Source organism: Lynx canadensis, chromosome B3 (assembly GCF_007474595.2).
Source record: "Lynx canadensis isolate LIC74 chromosome B3, mLynCan4.pri.v2, whole genome shotgun sequence".
Classification (NCBI taxonomy): domain Eukaryota; kingdom Metazoa; phylum Chordata; class Mammalia; order Carnivora; family Felidae; genus Lynx; species Lynx canadensis.
Genome location: NC_044308.2, coordinates 52,280,059 through 52,300,403, shown reverse-complemented (window position 1 = coordinate 52,300,403; position 20,345 = coordinate 52,280,059). Strand labels below are relative to the sequence as shown.

The 20,345-nt window shown below is 38.1% G+C and overlaps 1 protein-coding gene across 1 annotated transcript in view; it reads left to right on the top strand.

The window, feature by feature from the left end:
- The window catches only part of SCG3 (secretogranin III), a 34,948-nt gene that overhangs the window by 7,953 nt on the left and 6,650 nt on the right, over window positions 1-20,345 (top strand). The window contains exons 6-10 of the mRNA XM_030318190.1: window positions 324-473; window positions 2,929-3,106; window positions 6,131-6,247; window positions 8,633-8,716; window positions 11,114-11,245. Of these exons, the coding sequence (XP_030174050.1) occupies window positions 324-473; window positions 2,929-3,106; window positions 6,131-6,247; window positions 8,633-8,716; window positions 11,114-11,245 (661 nt within the window). The remainder of the gene's footprint in view (window positions 1-323; window positions 474-2,928; window positions 3,107-6,130; window positions 6,248-8,632; window positions 8,717-11,113; window positions 11,246-20,345) is intronic.

Below are 20,345 nucleotides of genomic sequence, written 5' to 3'. Positions count from 1 at the left end.
ACAGCCCTGACAAGCTTTACTAAGGTCCTAAATGTGCCTGTTTCAGAGGTTCCCTAGTCATGACTTGTAGCTGACGGTTGAGAAATAAGTGTTCATAGATTCCAACAGACAGGACTAATCGCTTGCATGGCTCAAAGTCACTTTTTCCCAGGAGTTCTGGGGAATGTCCAACAACAAACAGAGGCATAAACAAGGGCTATCTAGAAAGAGGGACCAGAAGATTCTCTCATTGTGTAAAAATGTGTTCAAGTTCAGAGTTTAGTCTAGATTTTTTAATCATAAATATGAGAATAATAGTTACATATGTTTTTACTTTTTAACAGATCACAGAAAGCCAGGCACACACACTAGAAGATGAAGTAGCAGAGGTTTTACAAAAACTGATCTCAAAGGAAGCCAACACTTATGCGGAGGAACCCAATAAACCCATAAGCGTGACTGAAAGTCAGACTGGAAAAATACCAGAGAAAGTGGTATGTATATGTGAATTCATATGCATATGTTATGGATATGTGTATATATACATGTGCATGAATGTATGTGTCCACCTGTATTTGTATATAATTAATACAATCTGTATATAAGTAATACCTCACTTGGTGCCAGAGAAGATTTGGAGTATGTGACACATTTAACCCACATAAAATATATACTCACAAAATATCAAGTTAAAATATATAAATCAACTCTATGTTGAAAATGAAGATACAGGTTATACTGTATTACACAGTAAAGGTTATGTCTTATACTCCACAGTAAATTAATCCATAATGCTATGTGGCAATGTTATAACCATTCCACAAAACAACTGCTTGTATAATGTCAGTGAACTGAAATCAAATATTTCGCAGCTCTTTCGGTATACAACTTCTGTTCACAGAATGTCATCATCTGCCTCCAGATCCCAAAAACAGAAACTTGGGTTGATTTGGTCCTCTGCCACACCAGCCTGTATACTCCCCGGAGCTAGTTGCCTGAATATGCTTCGCCATTCTATCCTGTGCTCTTCCACCTGCTCGTTCCTCTTTTCTTTGGTTCAGAGGCCTGGAACTGTCCTTTACTTAGACTAGTCATCCATCCTTCCTTCCCCTCCCTGGACTCTGTGCCTCTTCATCTTTTCTTCTGCATCAGCCAAGCTACAAAAATCTTTCTCCGCTCTTTGAATTCCCTGTAAAACTCTAGATGAGCTGACCAGAGGGGGTTATATATAAGAAAAAAATCAAACTCTTCACCTCTCCTATTTTCTCCATCACAGCATCTAGACCCATGGCTCCTCATCCCCTCCAATGTCTTATCCCAAATACAAGGAAAAAGAGTGTATAGGCTTACAATCCTCTTTTAGAGGAGGCTAGAAAACAGAAATTGGGTCTGCATTTTTTTTACTAGATAGCATAACAGCTCTCTTTTGCTCTCTCTACTTCCAATCTCCACCAGCTTTCATTTTTTTAAACAGCTTTTGAAGATCCACCCAAAACATTTTTGATTTATCAAAGGGCTCATGACATTCACTCAAGCTTACCATCTGAACTGAAAGTGACACAGCTACTGTATTTTCCTTCATTCCCATTTTGTACTCCTTTTTCACCCATCTCTAAAACATTCATATGCTTGACCTGTTTGCTCATGTCATTTAAATGCATCGATGCAAATGAAATATTAATTCATTCAATAAATATTTATTGAGGTATCAATTATGAACAAAGCACTGGAGATACAATGCTTATTTCAAAAGATAGAATCCCTGCTTTCACGAAGCTTAAGGTCTAATGGGAGAAGTAGATGGTCTTCAAATACATATCTTCACTGCAACTGCCTCAAGTGCTATGAGGAAAGAAACATGGTTCTATGAGACTTCATAAAAAGGGAGCCTATTCTGGACTTAGGCTCAGAGAAGGCTTCCCTAAGGAAGTGACTTGAGCCAAAAACTGAAGGCTGTGACCATGAGAGGCCGTGTGTAGAGAAGAATGTGTGGAGTATCTAAGTATTGCAACAAGGGTAGGGTGGCTGCACACAGAGAGAGCAGTGAGAGATAAGCCAGGGGAGGTGGACCCAGGCCAGACCAGGCAGGGCCTTGGATTCTGATCTTCATTGTAGGACCAATGGGAAAACACTGCAGGATTTTAAGCAAAGGAGTTATGTGACCATACTTTTTAAAAGATAACTCTGGCTATAACATGGAAAATACAGTGAATAGATTGGAAGTGATTGATGTTACATGGTTAGAAAGTCAGAGATGAAAGCAGCTTGGACTAGAGCCAGGTAATGGAGAAAGAGAGAAATGTACAAATTTGGGATAAATCTTGAAAGTAGAGCCAACAAGACTACTGATGAATTATATGGAGGAAATGAAGAGGGAGTGACAAGGAAGACTCTTAAATTTCTGTTTAGTCCGCTGAATGGACAATGGATCATTAACTAAGATGCAGAACACTGGAAATGGATCAGGTCTGGGAGAGAAGTGTCCTGTGTACCCTTCCAGATAGCTATTAACATTTTACGGAGAAGTCCCCAAGGTGTGACTGCTCTGTTGGTGTTAGATGTTCTCACATGATTTCCTGTATCTTGGCACCACACATTCTGTAACTTCGAAGTTCTCCTGCTTGGTAAAAGGCAGTCCTATGGGAAGACATTCACGAGAACTGATAGAGGAGAACTTGGCCAAGTGGGAACCTAGAAATTCCCTGTCAATTCTCCAGGAGCAGGAGCCAGGGTCCTCAGGTGAAGCATATGTCTGTCAGCCCCAGTGACCTTTCTATGTGGCTAGATGCCCATATACCTGGAAAAGGGTTTGATCCTACAGGAGCTTGCAAAGGAAGAGGTGTTATTTCACTTCACATTCAAGGGCACCAAAGAGGAAGGAATCAAGCTGTAATGTAATTAGCTCTAACAAAATGTTTATTTTTTATTGATTTTTTTCCCCCAATGTAGACTCCAATGGCAGCAATTCAAGATGGTTTTACTAATGGACAAAATGATGAAACAGTATCTAATACCTTAACCTTGACAAATGGCTTGGAAAGAAGAACTAAAATCTACAATGAAGACAACTTTGAGGAACTCCAATATTTCCCAAACTTCTATGCACTACTGAAAAGTATTGATTCAGGTAAACACTGTTTTCTGACCATGTGGAATAGAAACAATAATTCCAGGAAATGTGTGGGTGGGGTTTTTTTCCTTCCTGTTTTCAGTTTCTAAATTCAATCTTCAATGAAATTTATTGTAACCCCAGGGAAAAGAGTTCACATCAATTTTTTTCAAAAGAAGTATGCTAGTCATAGAAATATTTAGGAAAGGATAATCATGAAAGGTGGAATTTCAGGATTATTTAATCTTCTTGTTAACAGAGGGTTCATTTATTTGTTCAGCAAACAGTCACTGAACATGTTTGGGACATTGAGGTGAGCCCTGTGCAGATGAGGAGAGAAGTCAACATCCCTGCCTGACCTGCTCAGCCTCAAATCTTATTGTAAATCTTTAAAAAACAAAAAAAGGCTACATTTATTTTCCTCTATTAGTGGGAACAGTGTGTACAACATAATTTGTCCTTTTATTTTATTTTATTATTTTTTTATGTTTATTTTTTTTTTCAACGTTTATTTTATTTTTGGGACAGAGAGAGACAGAGCATGAACGGGGGAGAGGCAGAGAGAGAGGGAGACACAGAATCGGAAACAGGCTCCAGGCTCCGAGCCATCAGCCCAGAGCCCGACGCGGGGCTCGAACCCACGGACCGCGAGATCGTGACCTGGCTGAAGTCGGACGCTTAACCGACTGAGCCACCCAGGCGCCCCTATGTTTATTTATTTTTGAGAGAGACAGAGACAGAGTGTGAACAGGGGAGGGGCAGAGAGAGGGAGACACAGAATCGAAACAGGCTCCAGGATCTGAGCCATCAGCCCAGAGTCCGATGCGGGGCCCGAACCCACAAGCCATGAGATCATGACCTGAGACGAAGTCGGACATTTAGCCAACAGGGCCACCCAGGTGCCCCCATAATTTGTCCTTTTAAAAACAATTCAGATTTTTGCTTTTTAGACACTTTCAGCTTCAGTCTTGAAATGAGTTAAACTAAGCATTGGACCACAGCAGACAGGGGCCCAAAACACACTTAGAAACGGATATGTTTTTTAAAAAACTAAGTCCTTATTTTGCCTTGTTCCTTTCTCTTACCTGTACACCAAAATAAGTTAACTGAAGATTTCATTTCATCTCTAATTTTGATTAATCTTCAAGGAAGATAATAATGGGCAAATTTTCTATGGTTGTTATTGTCCAGACAGATGTTCTGCACTGCCTTCTGGTTTTTCCTCTTCCTTTTCAAAGATTCAGCCCCAGAAGGAAAATTTGTAATAAATATTTCCCCAAGAAGTGACTTTAGAGTGTGCTTTCATTTCTGGAGAACACCCATTTGTCCTTCAATTCCAGACATTGGCCAGATGGCATCAGCCCCTCTGCTGGTGTCTGAAGGGCTTGTATATCTTGAGGGTCCATTTTGAGCCATCTTGCCCCACTGGATGGCAAATGCCCAGCTCAGAACTTTTGTCATCTTGGTGAGTCACTTCTTGTCAGTGTCAGCATGACACCGAACACCTATACAGATGTGACATTGAGGAAATGATGTGATGGCTGAAGTTATTTACTAGTGCTTTTCCAGGATCTCTTCCCTATCTCCTTTCTCATCTTTCTTCTCTCCCAACCTTGAGGATTTCATGATATTTGAAAAAGTCCACTGTATGGAATATTTTTTTATTTGTTTTATTTATTTTATTTTATCTTTCAGTTTCCTTGACCTCATACTTTATTTCTTTTATATTTATAGGGTTTTAATTTAAATACTTACACTAAGGTACTTGATAGTACTCATCCCTCTCACCCAAGGTCTGAACCAATGGAGAAAAAATAAAACAGGTCGAAATCCAAAATATTTTTGATACTGGTAAAGACTGGGTTGTAAGGGTTGTAGAACACAACATAGTGTGAGAGCCAAAATGGGCTTGCTCACTCCCTATCCTCAGTCTAATTGTTGGAACAGCCAATCCTTAGGATAGTTTGATTTATAGAACAGGCACTTTTCTCAAGTCCCTGACTTCTACTGTTCCAGGGGAACAAAAAAAAAGAAAGATTCCAAATCCCTATCAGTCAAGAAATGTAGACTAATGCCCATTGCCTACCAACTTCATCTGTGGGAAGGATGAAAAGATGGAGGGAAAGGCTAGGAGTATTTAGAAGAAATCCTTCATGGCCACTCAAAGAATAGGGAAAATGGGCTCTCCTCTAGCACCTTTCTTCAAAAATGGAAATTTTTTTTTTAATTTTAGAATTTTATATATATATATATATATGTATATATATACACATACACATATATGTGTGTATATATATGTAGATGTATATAATAAATATACATAGTTATATATTCTGAACAACTATGGAATGATCAGCCGTTTTCTATCAAGATGCAGAACAGTATGTCAAATATGAAGAGTTCCCAAGAAACAGTTAATAGTGGTTACCTGCAGGGAGTAGGAGTTGTGGGGTAGGAAGAAAATGTTATTTTCACTATTATTTACTTCTATACTGTTGGAATATTTTTAGTACATGCATATATTCTTTCAAATGAAATAAAATCTAGAAAGCAATATATACTATTAAAAAGTCAACCTCACATTAAAAAAATAAAGATACATGTATGTTTTTATTTTCAAATATTAAGTTTGATTAATGAAAACAGGCCATTCTTGCCCTCAAAAACATACAGCCTGAGTAAAGAAAAATTGGTGGGTCACCAATCTTACAATTTTCTTTTTGAGTTCATATTACCTCAGGTTGCAAACTGTCTCTTTATCATCTATTAGTAAAATATTTTAGATTAAAGTAAATCTTTTTAGAAAAGTTATAATTGCCCATTTCTGAAGAAGTTCAGTACATCTATACATTATCCTATATTCCCAATTCCAACTCCCAATGCCCAAGTCTTATTACACTTTTTATAAATTAAATATATGTGGTTTCAGCTATAAATGTAGAGAGAAATATTTCAATCAGATGCTGTACTTCATAAATTGACACTGAAAGAGGAAGCTATACTCCACTAGTTTTTTAAAAATTATTTTGTCCTTTTATATAGAAAAAGAGGCGAAAGAGAAAGAAACGCTGATTACAATCATGAAAACCTTGATTGACTTTGTGAAGATGATGGTAAAGTATGGCACAATATCTCCAGAAGAAGGTGTTTCCTACCTTGGTGAGAGTCCAATCTGTTTTGTTTTTACTATGATAGTTTTCACTGTCCAAAGTCAATTAGGGATTTGGCAATAACTACCTCACAAATTTTATCATTCATGCCAAAACAGTCTGAATCGTCTGAGTAACCAGAATTGCCCAGCTTGATAATGCATACAAATAAATTAACCAGGAGTTTTCAATTCTTTATAGAAGCAGCTTGAGTATAAACATTTCATTTTGTCTTATTAACATTTTCTAATATCTCCATCGAGACCATTTTATTAAAATTTGACCTCTTTTTTTTCAATTGTGTTTGGATAGTCAGGACTAAAAGAGTTGATTTTAGCCAGTGAGGTCTGGATTAGGCTGCAGAAGTTGTGCCTCCTGGTCCAGTTTGTCCCATGGGGCAAGGCACTCACCCAGCTGGGCCTCAGTTTCTACATTTGTAAAATAAAGGATGTTGTGAACTATAATGGGGCTGGTAAACTACTGCCCATGGATCAAATCTGGCCCATTGCCTATTTTTCTATAGCACACCAGCTAAGAATTACTTTTACGTTTTTAAATGGTTGAAAAAATATAAAAAAAGAATAGTAGTTTGTGACACTAGAAAACTATATAAAGGGGCACCTGGCTGGCTCAGTCAGTAGAGTGTGAGACTCTTGATCTCGGGGTTGTGAGTTCGAGCCCCACATAGGGTGTAAAGATTACTTAAACAAATACAGTATTTTTTCATTAAAAAAAGAGAAAACTATATAAAATTCACACTTTAGTGTCCATAAATGAAGTTTTATTGGCACACAGCCACATTCCTTTGTTTCAGTGTTGTCTATGGCTGCTTTTGTGCTACAATGGCAGAGTTGAATAGTTGTAACAGAGATCATATGGCCCACAAAGCCAGAAATATTTACCATCTGGCCCTTTGGAGAAAAAGTTTGCTGACCTTTGATTCTTTGAGCTTTGTGCATAAGCTTGGATGTTCTTTGTGCATGCAGGTTTTGTTTTGTTTTGTTTTGTTTTGTTTTGTTTTGTTTTTAAAGCCTTTGGTTTTCCTGCTTGGTCTAGTTAATCAATAAGTACCATTTATCTCTGATGTCCTTTGGGGAAGGTGACCTCACAGCCCCTTACTTTGATCTCTGATAGAAGAGAAAGATTAAACAGAAGAGAAAATCTCATAGGACAAAATAATTCAGAATTACTCTCTATGAACTCAATTTTTTTTCCACATGAAGATAGTTTTACTGTGTTTTTCTCATTATAAAAGAACATATTCATTTAAAAAAATCAGTCAGTGCAAAATTATGTTAAAAAAGAAGTAAAAAAAAGTCACTCATGATACCAGCACCCAGGTGACAGTCTATTTGTACCTGTTCAGATGTTTTTCTGTGTGTGTATTTGTGTGTATGTGCACCCATGTACCTTTGTCATTTCTTTCTTTGTTTTATCTTGTTTAAAAAAAAATGGGCTCATGTTATACATAGTACTTTGTGGCCTATTTAATTCAACAGCAGATCAAAGACATTGTTTCAGATCAATCATTGCTTCATACCAATACCCTGTAACTCAGAAATTCCATACTTAAGTCATTTATCCTATGGAAATAGATTAGAAATGCCACAAGGCTTAGGTACAAGGTAGATATTTCCACTACTACTTATAGCTGTGCTTTCCAGTATGGCAGTGGGAAGGGAATTCATTGCCTCAAGTAACTGAGGAGTCCAGGGATGGGGATAGTCTGACTTTGGGTTTGTAAAGTCCACCAACAGTGTTAGGAATCTATCCCTCCTCATCTCCCAGCACTGACTTTCCATATGTTGATTCATTCTAGACAAGCTGCTCCCCTATGAAAAAAAAAAGATGGTTGGCAATCTCCATCCTCACAGTACAGCAATCCTGGCAAGAAAAGAGCTTCTTTCTCCCAGTGGTCCTAGCATTGAATCTCATTGGCCTGGCTTGTATCACATGCTCCTCTTTGAACCAATCACTCAGCCAAGGGTGGGCGTAGACCCTGAGGAACCATGCCTGGGTTATTACTCCCCACTTGAGGCAAATATGTCGAGAATGGGAATGGTCTGCGTTCTCTAAAGGAAAACCAAGGTATAGTTACAGAAAGTGTTGAGGAGGCCCAGACCACAGGTGTCCATTAAAGGCTTCAACCCTGGACATGTTCTAGCAGTGGCCACAGACATGTGGAAGAGGCTTCTGCAATTAACTGAATAGGAGGCTGAATTAAGGATCCCAAATAGTACGGAATAGTAGATTCCTAGAAATAAAATCCATATCAAAGTATCTTAATTGCAGTGTTAATATTGTGGAATTACGTTGTGATATTTCTGGTAAGGATTAAACAGTTGATATCATCCTTCAGAAAATAAAATTATATTTTTTCTCTTCCTCACTCCAGAAAACTTGGATGAAACTATTGCTCTTCAGACCAAGAACAAGCTAGAAAAAAATGTTACTGACAATAAGAGCAAACTTTTTCCAGGTATGATTTATTTAACTATTTTTCTACCTTTGAGCACAATAACCCTTTGAGTGGTAAATAATGGCTTTAATAAACATTGATAAATAACTAGAGGTTTCAAAAGTTTTAAAATCTGAAATCCGGGGCGCCTGGGTGGCGCAGTCGGTTAAGCGTCCGACTTCACCCAGGTCACGATCTCACGGTCCGTGGGTTCGAGCCCCGCGTCGGGCTCTGGGCTGATGGCTCAGAGCCTGGAGCCTGTTTCCGATTCTGTGTCTCCCTCTCTCTCTGCCCCTCCCCCGTTCATGCTCTGTCTCTCTCTGTCCCAAAAATAAATAAACGTTGAAAAAAAATGTTTAAAAAAAAAATAAAAAATAAAATAAAATCTGAAATCCTACCATAGGATTAAGTAGCTATAACCTTGGCTATTTTGTCGCTAGTCTCAGCATAGAAATCTGAGCATTGATTCAGAAGCATTCAAGAAGCATTGAAAAGAAATGTAGGTCTTTCCTGAAGATTCTTAGGAGGTGGCTCATGGGAAAAGGAGGAGGCTACATCATGAAATTTTCTACATACATGAAATTTTCCTTTCAGTATTTTTTTCTCTCCCAAGAGCACAGTTTCTCCAGACCACTAACCCTGATCACCTGTCTACTTCATTGGCTCTCCCCTCCCAAGTCTTTTCTCTCCTCTGAGATATTCTATGCCCCTATGTTGTGTGATTCCCCCTCTTGGTTTCTTCACTTCTGCATTTCCACCCAATACAACACAGAACCAAGCTGTGCAAAGGAGCCTGCTTTGAGGGGGGGAGGGAGGAACAAAAAGAGGAAGGATCACAAGTTCTTAAGCACGATTTTGTGTCCCTTTCACAGCAGTTATGTACATATATTTGATGGAATACTATATAGCCTTTTATTTATTTATTTAAAAAAATTTTTTTTAACGTTTATTTTTTTTGAGACGGAGAGAGACACAGCATGAACGGGGGAGGGGCAGAGAGAGAGGGAAACACAGAATCGGAAGCAGGCTCCAGGCTCTGAGCCATCAGCCCATAGCCCGACGCGGGGCTCGAACCCGCGGACCGCGAGATCGTGACCTGAGCCGAAGTAGGACGCTCAACCGACTGAGCCACCCAGGCGCCCCCTATATAGCCTTTTAAAATGATGTTTTCAAGTAGTTTTCAATAACCTGGAAACATCCTTCTGTGATGATGTTAATGACAAAAGAAAGTGACAAAATTATACTGCAACTATGGAGAAAAATTACGCATCAAAAAATATAGAGAGGGGCGCCTGGGTGGCTCAGTCGGTTGAGCATCTGACATCAGCTCAGGTCATGATCTCACAGTTTGTGAGTTTAAGCCCCGCATCAGGCTTGCGGCTGTCAGCACAGAGCCTGTTTCAGATCTTCTGTTCCCCTCTCTCTCTTGGTCTCTCCCCCACTCACACTCTGATGCTCAAAAATAAATAAAATATTAAAAAAAAATTTTTTTAATACAGAGAGATCGTAGCACTAGTGGAGGTTTTCATAATGAGAGTAACTGACTCATTTCTTTTTTCTTTTTTTTTTCTATAGTAATAATGTTTTTACTGAAAAAAAAAAAAACAAAGCTTTTTGTTAGACTGTTTGATGTTTCCTATTTTATTTACAGCAGGGATACATTGCAGTTGTTTTCAAGTGGTTAGCTACTTTAAGGTTTATGACTTTTTAAAATTCAATAGAAGATAGCCAGAAGGAAATATTGTTTTTTTCAACTCTTGTCCCCTCACTTTTTTTTTTGAAGTATAATTGATATGGAAATTAGTTATTTTTAAGTGTCAAGTGAGCAAAGATTATCCCATCTTGACAGCAAGGGTCCAACTCTCCTCTTTGCATTAGGGTGACCAGGGATAAGGGAATGTGAAGAAAGAGGCAGAAGGAAAGAAGTCCTGCGATAGCCCCAAATTCTTAGGTGCTACTCTCAGTCATAGAATGTTGTTCAAAAATACAACATCATGGAGAGGTTGAACAACAACCAAGTTATTTTACTTCGAAATGAAGACTCAAACTTACTTTGGGAACTGACATATGCCACTTCATTGCCTACCTTGATTATAGTAAGGAAAATAATCTATGTTCTAATGACACAGTAGCAGAAGGGAAAGAACACTAAACCAAAATCTGGAAAGTCGGTGCTTTGGCCCACCTCTTTTGCTAACTCGGTGCATATCTCTCCCATTCTGGGCCTCAGTTTCCTCGTCTGTGAAATGGGGGAAGGAAGTTGGACAATCACTAGATTAGACAATCACTAAGACCGCTTTCAGCTTGAAAAATGACCCGACCTTACGCTGTACCCTTTCAACAAATTTATTTCTACATTACAAATTGGTTAATGGATAGGAAATAGGGTTCTAACAACAGTGCTCAATCTGATTACAGCACCATCAGAAAAGAGTCATGAAGAAACAGATAGTACTAAGGAAGAAGCAGCTAAGATGGAAAAGGAATATGGAGCCTTGAAAGATTCCACAAAAGCTGATAACCCAAGAGGAAAGACAGATGAGCCAAAAGGTACGGAATTAACAGCTCTAAGTTGGCAATGAAAGTGGGGGAAGCAAAAAATTTCACCACACAGGTTGATCAAAAATGCACACCCCACCAAATCTGTGAAATCAGCACCATCTGTAGAGAAGAGATTCAGCACATGGTATCTTTATCTGGATAGCAATCTTTTTTAATGGCCTTGAGTCTCTGAGAATGGCAAATTGGTTTTATCTTCTGATGGGCTTAACTGTCCAATGGACTTTTGTGCTTGGAGAGGAATGCTTATGACCATTGTGCATTGTTTAGTGTCTAATCTGATTTATTAACTTATTAAGCAATATTTCTTTAAACATAATTAACATTCCTCTAAATGTTACTTACTTAAGAAAGTAATCAAAATTTACACATTTAACAGAGCATATTTCCTTAATCATTTACAATGATAGAAATGTGACACTCTTAAGGCCCTGATTAAAAATCATAAATCCAATATATCAAATTTCCTTAAATAACCTAAATGTCTTTAAAAGCAAAAAGCACACATTAAATGAGCCCAATAATTACAAAACTTATGTTTTTATTGTTATTCTTACACATTCCTGAGGTCCAATTTTTTTCTGCCTTAGGAAGTTTATGTGATACAAAATTTACTTCTTCCCAGAATTTTAAAGAATTTACTACACCCTTAAAGAAAAAGATCCTGGGCAGGGGAAGGGGCACAGAGGGCGGAGAAAGAAAGAAAAAGAAAAAGACCTTATGAGGATGCAAGGTCTAAGTTGTTAACCCTTTGATTTCAGATTAGGATGAGGATCTGGTTGTATAGGCCAGTGGTTCAAGCCCCTTTTACTATGAAGTGTGCTAGTTATACCATGGAAAATATATCTATCTTCTCAAACTGTCTATACCCAAAGTTGTGAACAGATGACTTAAACCTATTTTTATGTCATTATGATATATTGACCTCTTTGGTATAATTGGAATGTTACATATGTCTGTCCTATCAGTGTCTCATTAGCAGGGTCATCTAGAGGTTTTATTCCCTAGGAAATGAGGGAGTGGGTCCGCGCTGTCTCTCGAGGGCAGGGGAGGTGTGACATTCAGCTAATTTATCATCTGAAGATACACCATTGGGCTCTCCTTTCATTATTTATTATGTATAATCATTAGTGGCAATGAACTGATGGACTTTGCTCATTCCTTTCTGGATGCTATGAGACCACAAAAGCTGGTCATGTTCATGGTATAGCTCTTAATTTTGAAGGGACTGCTTGGCCTATTTACAGGTTCCTAGTCTTTGTTGCTCATATAGATAAAAACAAGTTCACATTCATGTTTGATAATAGATCCTGTTTAACAGTATCTGTATATTAAGTTAAAAAAAAAACTAGCTATGTATTTAATACCTTGTAACTTACCAACAGCAAAAAATTACCAACAACTTCCCCTTTGTATCACAACTACCTTTGTTGACACTTAATGTCAATCTTTTCCATTTATGTAAGATGATGATGACAATGGATGATTGTGGTGGTGGTAGTGATTTTATGCTCCAATTGGTATCGCTTGGGCTATAGGAGTTCCTCTGTCCCTCCTTTATCCTTTTAGCACTATGCCCAGTATTTTTAAAGTATCTTTGCTCTCTGGCAACAACAGGGTATTCTAGACCCACTGAATTTTCTCATCCCAAGATTAAAACAAATTCCTCTTCAAAGATTTTTAGTTACTTTTTGTAGAAAATATAGAGATCTGAACCTGAGTTATATAGGTTCAAATGAGTAGTAATGTGGGCCCAGAGAACTGCTTCTGTTCCAGTTACTGGGACTTTTTTGAGACAGAGGAAAAATATATTTTTTCTTAATATATCAAGTTCATGTTGATTTTTCCTATCTAACAAGGCTTTATATTATTGTATTTTTTTTCTCTAGTGCAGATTTCATAGACCGTCACAATTCTCTCCTACATCAACATAGCTGATGCATCAATTCTAATTGTTGGGTGTAGTAGCCTGTGTTGAGAAAGGTTATGATGTTTCCTCTGGGCTCAGGAGGAAAGAACTTGGGAATAATTAATTAATAATGTTTGTCATGGGCATAAGAAGGGGGAATTGGTAATATACATGCCATGTTAACTGACTCTTAGACCAGTCACACTGCTTTGATACTTCCCTAGGTCTACTTTGGATGAATGGTAAACTTTTTTAAATGTCTTTTAAAAAAATTATAGCAAAATACACATAACAAAAGTGGTCATACTAACCATTTTTAAGTGTATAATTTAGTGGCATTAAGTACATTCATATTATTGTGTTACTATCGCTACCATCCATTTCCAGAACTCTTCTCATCTGCAAAACTGAAATTCTATACACGTCAAATAAAACTTCTGATTCCCCTCCCTCTTCAGCCCCTGGCAACCACCATTCTACATTCTGTCTCTGTGAATCTATTGTAGGTACTTCATATGAGTGGAATTATATAGTATGTGTGCTTGTGTGACTAGCTTATTTCACTTAACATAATGTCCTTAATGATCATCTCTGTTGTAGCATATGTTAGAATTTCCTTCCTTTTTAGAGCTGCATAATATTCCATTGTATGTATATACATACCACATTTTGTTTATCTACCCATTTGTCTATGGATGCTTAGGTTGCTTCCACCTTTTGGCTGCCATCAGTATGGCTGTACAAATATCTCCTCAAGACCCTGCACTCAGTTTTGGGGGAATATTCCCTGAAGTGGAATTGCTATACCATATGTTAATTCTACTTTTAATTTTTTGAGGACACACCATACTGTTTTCCATAGCAGCTGTACATTTTTACATTCCACCCCCCCCACAAAGAGTGTGCAAGGGTTCCAATTTCTCTAAATCCTCATCAGTGCTAATGGATGTGAGGTGGAAGGTGAGTGGTAAACTTTTGATAGATAGCTAACCAAGAAAGAGTGGTCCTGTAGCCTGAGAAAGAAAGCCAGGAACTGGGCCGCACAGAGCACTGCAGTTCAGCCCCACAGAAAACCAGCATGCCTAGGTCATCTCCTCCAGGAGTAACCCATGTGTAATGACTATATTTCCTGAAGACAGTAAGCCATCATCTAAGTCCTTTGACTGGCAGAGGTGGCATGCTCAGTGCTTAAGACAACACCTTCTATCACTATGCAAATATCCCTGGGAATGGATGCTGACAGGTATCTTTGCTTGTTTTAGGAAAACATTGTGTAAAAAAAGAAATCTGAAGGAGTTGATTCTTGGTAGTCTCCTATTCCTATTTAGGATGTAAGTGTTTAAAGGCTAATGATGAGGTTAGATTTCTTTTCTCATTAGGAATTTCATCAGATACTAAGGGGGGAGAGAAAAGAGTAAAACTCCATCCATTTAGTGTTACTGTTTGTCATGGCCCTCCTGAAACATTAGGAAGAGGGTAGGGATTGGGGCTAAAATTAGTCCCCTCTCCATTATTTGGAGATTGAATTTATTCATACTACCCCTGACCCCTGTTACTCTGAGATAAGGAAAACTGATTTCAGTACAATTTAGAAAACACCAACCTTAGCTTAAACCAAGGGCCAACATTTCTTGAAAACAAATTGAATCCCCAAAGGGCATGTTATGACTCATACCTTTGTATTGACAATTGCTTTGCTGGCACTTTTCTCAAGGATATTTTGTTTCTGTTGTAGAACCAGTGAGACAACACCTATTGCCCCTGGGCAGAAAAATAAAGGCCTCCATGTGGGTAAAAGCAGGACTTACTGGGTTTTCTGAGACATTTATTCAGCTATAAATACACATGTATTCTGATGGCATGCCTGGCACTATGCTCAGGAAGTAGACCTATTGAAGTAATATAAGAACAAATGCTGACCTCTGAGGACTCAAGCAAGCTTTGAAATGATTTGAGAATGTTCTTAACCCATATGTAGGCAAGCCTAACACAAGCTACATACATGCACATGTATCTCCCTTATCGATGAGTCAGGAGCATGCAGAACAGAAAGAAAGTTGGAAGACATTACAGGGCAGAGCAAGGGATGAGGTAATGATCCAGATAAAACCACTTCAAACAATAATTATAAGCAGAACACATTGTCAGAAAAGTCTGTAAAGAATCTGTTTTGGTCTTGCAATGTGGGGCGATGGCCCCATCGAACCACAGCAAATATTTATTAATCATGCCAAGCATATGCTGGACCCTGTGAGGAATAGGAATAATAGTGGACATGGGAATAGTAATACCCTCAGTTTATCTCAGGCTTCAGTTTACACAGCATGTTTCCATGCCTCTTGTTTTAGGTTTAATGTAAAAAAAAGTCCAATTTAATTACCAATAATGAAAAGTGGCACATCCACCTTTGAATATAATTGAGTTACACTATTGAAAGTCCTGTATTCTACAGGGATTCACATTAAGAATAATCTTTTAGGGGAGCTCCTGGGTGTCTCAGTAAGTTGAGTGTCCAACTTCAGCTCAGGTCATGATCTCACAGTTCATAATATTGAGCCCCACATCAGGCTTTCTGCTCTCAGTGCAGAGCCTGCTTCAGATCCTGTGTCTCCCTCTCCCTACCCTTCCCCGGCTTGCACACACACTCTCTCTCTTTCTTAAAAATAAATAGACATTAAAAAAAAGAATAATCTTTTGTGGTGCCTGGGTGGCTCAGTTAAGTGGCTGAATCTTGATTTCAGCTTGGGTCATGATCTTACAGTTTGTGAGATTGAGCCCCAAGTTGGGCTCCATGCTTGGGATTCTCTCTCTCTCTCTCTTTCTCTCTCTCTGCCTCTCCCCCACACTCGCACTCATTCTCTCTTTCTCTCTCTTTCTCTCAAAATAAATAAATAAACAAAAAAAGAATAATCTTTTAAAATACTGATTTCTAATTGGTACAGTCATTTGAATGATTCCATAATTATTCCTAAATTTAGGGGTATGCCAATGAAATCATATTTATTTTAATTTCAACCATATTTATAAAATTACCTAATTTTTCAAGTAAATTGCTCTCTGGAGGCTAAAGAAAAGTACTTTAAAATTTTATTCCATGATCTAAGTATGGATCTATTTGCCAGTTCGATGTTTACTCATTCACTTCTGCTCTATGAGTCACTGAAAATCTTTTTTAAAAAACCATCCAAAGGATAAGATAAGTATTAGCATACTCAAAAAGTCATTCCATTGCTATCATTTGTCAAGTTTATGGCCAGATTATGGAAATAGGTGAAAAAAGTGATCTCTATGATAGCTTTCACCTAAATATTCTATTATTCCCATATCTTCCTTACAGAAACCAGAAAAGAAAAGGTAGCCTATTTAATTAATAAATGGCTAACTCATGTGGATGCTGTTATTTTTAAAGCAACATAAGAGGAAACAATTTGTGCCTTTTATTCAAGCCCCAAGCCATTCTGCTAACAATGTCCAAAAATAGTAAGTACAGTCTTCTCCCCTGTGAGTCAGGAAGGATGCCAGGAGCTAAGTCCAGGCACAGGAGACCTACCATCAACACAGGTTTTTTGAGGATAGCAAAGGAGTGTTTCTTCCCATATATAGAAACCATGGACCTTCTTTTTAGAATTCATCCCTAAATTATAAATAAATAAACCAAGGCTCAGAAGATGAAGTGATTCACCCATGATCCATAGCCAAAGAGTGTCAGAGCCAGGCCTTGAACCCTTGTCCCTTGACTCCTATCCAGTACTCAGTCTGAGTATTTTCTTTGGGGCATGTAAAATGTCATCAATGTACAGAAATCCTTACACTGAATGGCTCTGAGGCCCATGTTGGCATCCATGATCCCATTATCACTTACTTTGTTTTATACCGTTCAAAACTGTAATCATGTAATCTTTACAGAACTTTAAGCATATCAAACTTAATTTTTATAAGCACTCTTTAGAAGATCTACTGTCTTTAGTATGTCCAGAATTCAATAGGTTAATTCTATTGATTTCTACAATGTTTTGTTGTTGTTGTTTTCTAATGGGGCTTTGGGGGTGGGCAGATCAGGTCAACATATCACAGTAAGGACAAATTCGTGTATAAAAAAGGGTATTTCTTTGCAGTGCTGAAAACCAGAACAGCCAGAAAAGGAGGGCTGCGTCTTGATTCTGGCCCTCTTCCCATCTGCTTCAGCATATGTTTTAAAGCTTGTGCCATATTACCTCAGCCATGAGCTATTTTTTTCCAAAGGAAACTGAAATATATTTGAAAAAAATAGCCCAGCTTTCCAAAGTGGACTCTCATGGGCTTTTACTGCACACTGTGTAAATAAAAGGTTTGCTTTACAGCTCCTGACAGGAGGAAATGTAAATAGGAACCAGCTGCTTCTCTCCAAGAGCAGAGGAACACCTGATTTTATTCACCTTGTTACCAATGCTCCAGTAAACTTGTGGAGATCTCAGTACTGATGGCAGTGGTTCCCAAACTTTGCCCCACATTGGAATCACCTCAGGACCATTTTTTAAAAATGATGCTCGGTCCCTACCTCAGGATATTCTAATTTGATTCATATGAAGAGTAGCCTTGGCATCAGGATTTTTTTAATGTTTTTAAAAGTTTATTTATTAATTTTGAGAGAGAGAGAGAGAGAGAGAGCGTGCGAGCGAGCGAGCATAAGCAGGGAAGGGGCAGAGAGAGGGAGAGAGAGAGAGAATCCCAAGCAGGATTTGTGCTGTCAGTGCAGAACCGAATGCAGGGCTTGATCTCAGGAACTGTGAGATCATGACCGGCATCAGGATTTTTTAATGATTCCCTAAATGATTCTCCTGTGCAGCCAAGTTTGAGAACCACTGCCTTTCTGCCCAGTTTGGTAACAACAACAGGCACTAAATCATTCTAGTCTAAAAGGTGAATCTCACCCAGCTACACTCAGTAGAGGCTCCAGATTCATTCTGGTTCAAGACCAGGCTCTGACCGTTACTCAGCTGTGTCCCCCTGGGCATGTCACTTAATTTCCCTGAGCCTTAGTTCCTTCATGAGTAAAATTGGAACTAATAACGCTTCTTTCATAGAGCTCTGTGAAGATTAAATAACATACAGATAGAGTATGTCTAGCACATTTGTAGATATTTTAAACTGTTTCTGCTATAACTATCACTTAAATTCAGAATTCAAATAGACAATTCATTTTTGTTAAGGAAAAAGAAGCCTATGCCATTTATACTTTAAAAAATTGTATCTACGGAGCACCTGGGTGGCTCAGTTGGTTAAGCATCCAACTCTTGGTTTTGGCTCAGGTCATGTTCTTGCAGTTTCATGAGTTCGAGTCAGGCCCTGTGCTAGCAGTGCAGAGCCTGCTTGGGATTCTCTCTCCCCTTCTTTCTCTGCCCCTACCCTACTGGTGCTGTCTCTGTCTCTGTCTCTCTCTCTCAAAATAAATAAATAAATACTTTAAAATTTTTTAATATATTTTCTTCTTATTATGATTTGGTTTCTATATAAGAAGACTTTGCCCATTTACCCATTTACTTTATTCAACAAATATTTATTGATAGACTATTCTGTGTCCAGCTTTATTCTAGGCATGGGAGCATATCAGCAAACAAGAAATATTTCTAAGGGGGAAGACAAAAAATAAATTTACGTAGGTTATATGATTCAGTAGAAAATGATAAGTGCTATGGACAAAAATAAAGCAGAAAGGGGGATGAGGGTGATGGGGGGGTTCTATTTTAAATTACAGAAACTGTCATAATCATATGTTATGATCTACAAGATAGTAGTTTAGTTTTTAAATGAATTGCAGTATAGTTTTCTTCAAGCTGCAGTGAACTCATTCTCTGTTATGGGTTGGTAATATCAATATAGTGGATAAAATTGCTTCTTGTGCATTTCATACTTTTTAAAAATTAATATTTTTATAGAAAATTAGTTCCTGAGCAAAAGGCAACCTAACAAGATGATACCGAGTCCCCTTTTTCAAACTGCCTTAGGCTGGCTTCCTTCTGAAGCAGACCCTGAGAGAAGGAGTTGCGGTCTAATTTAATCGGGAGATGACCACTGGGGGCATAGATACATGAGACAGGGAAAGGAGAGAAGCCCATAGAAAGTGGTTTCACTAGTGGGCTTCAGCTGTGGGCAACTGGGGCTTCCCACTGAGGATCTCTGGAAGGCTGTATGGAATGTTCCTGAGATATAAGGAATATATCATATAAGGAGTATAAGGACATAAGGATATATCATATAGGGATATAAGGAATATATAGCATATCTGGAATAAGGGAGACATGGGGTGGGGAAGCAACAATGTCTGCTACACTATGGCCAAAACCCCAAACCTTCATTCTCCTAATTCAGAATTTTTAACACCATATTTACACAGAGACTAAGCTCAGGTTTTCCTTTTCTCAAATAAGCTTCCAATATTATGATGTATCATAAATAATATTGTGGCACGAATGCTTAACATTATTTAAAGAACAAGACTATTTTCAAACATTCGTAAAAGTTTCAGAAGCCCTAATTACTTAATATGCTAATGACAAATTATCTATTTGTTAAAGCCCTATGAGACCCACTACTTTGATTTAAACTCTTCAGTTGCATTCTCTAGAAATAGTCTACACTAAGATTTCTTTGTTCAAAATGCCTTTTCTAACTGAATTAATTTGAAACAGAGAACAGTGTTTTTATGTTACCAAATGCAATTGACCTTCTCAACAAACAGGCAACAGACAATGAATATTCCTATATTCGCTGTACTAAAATGTTATAACATCAGCTAGGACTTTGGTCTTCCACGTGCTCTAACATTCTTAAAAACAAAGCACTGAAATCAAGACTTTTTTTTATACAGTTGACTGAAGTGAATAGGGGCTGAAAATTGTAGATCTCTTCTTTTGTCCACTTAACCCTTTTGCAAAAGATCTTCTCTGTGCTTCTTTGGGGTCCACATAACATGGAGCCCCACTGGTGAGGCAAGAGTAGGCTTACAAGATCAGGAAGAAGGATGCTCAGGAGGTCACTTAGGTAAATGCAGTAGTGGAAATTGGAACATCAGCAAATCCTAAGGCAGTGTTATTGTTCATGGACTGTAGTCAAATGCACCCAGGTTCAACCCTGGCTCTACAACTTACTAGCCATATGACCTTCAGCATATTACTTTATCTATGTCTCGGTTTCTTCATCTGT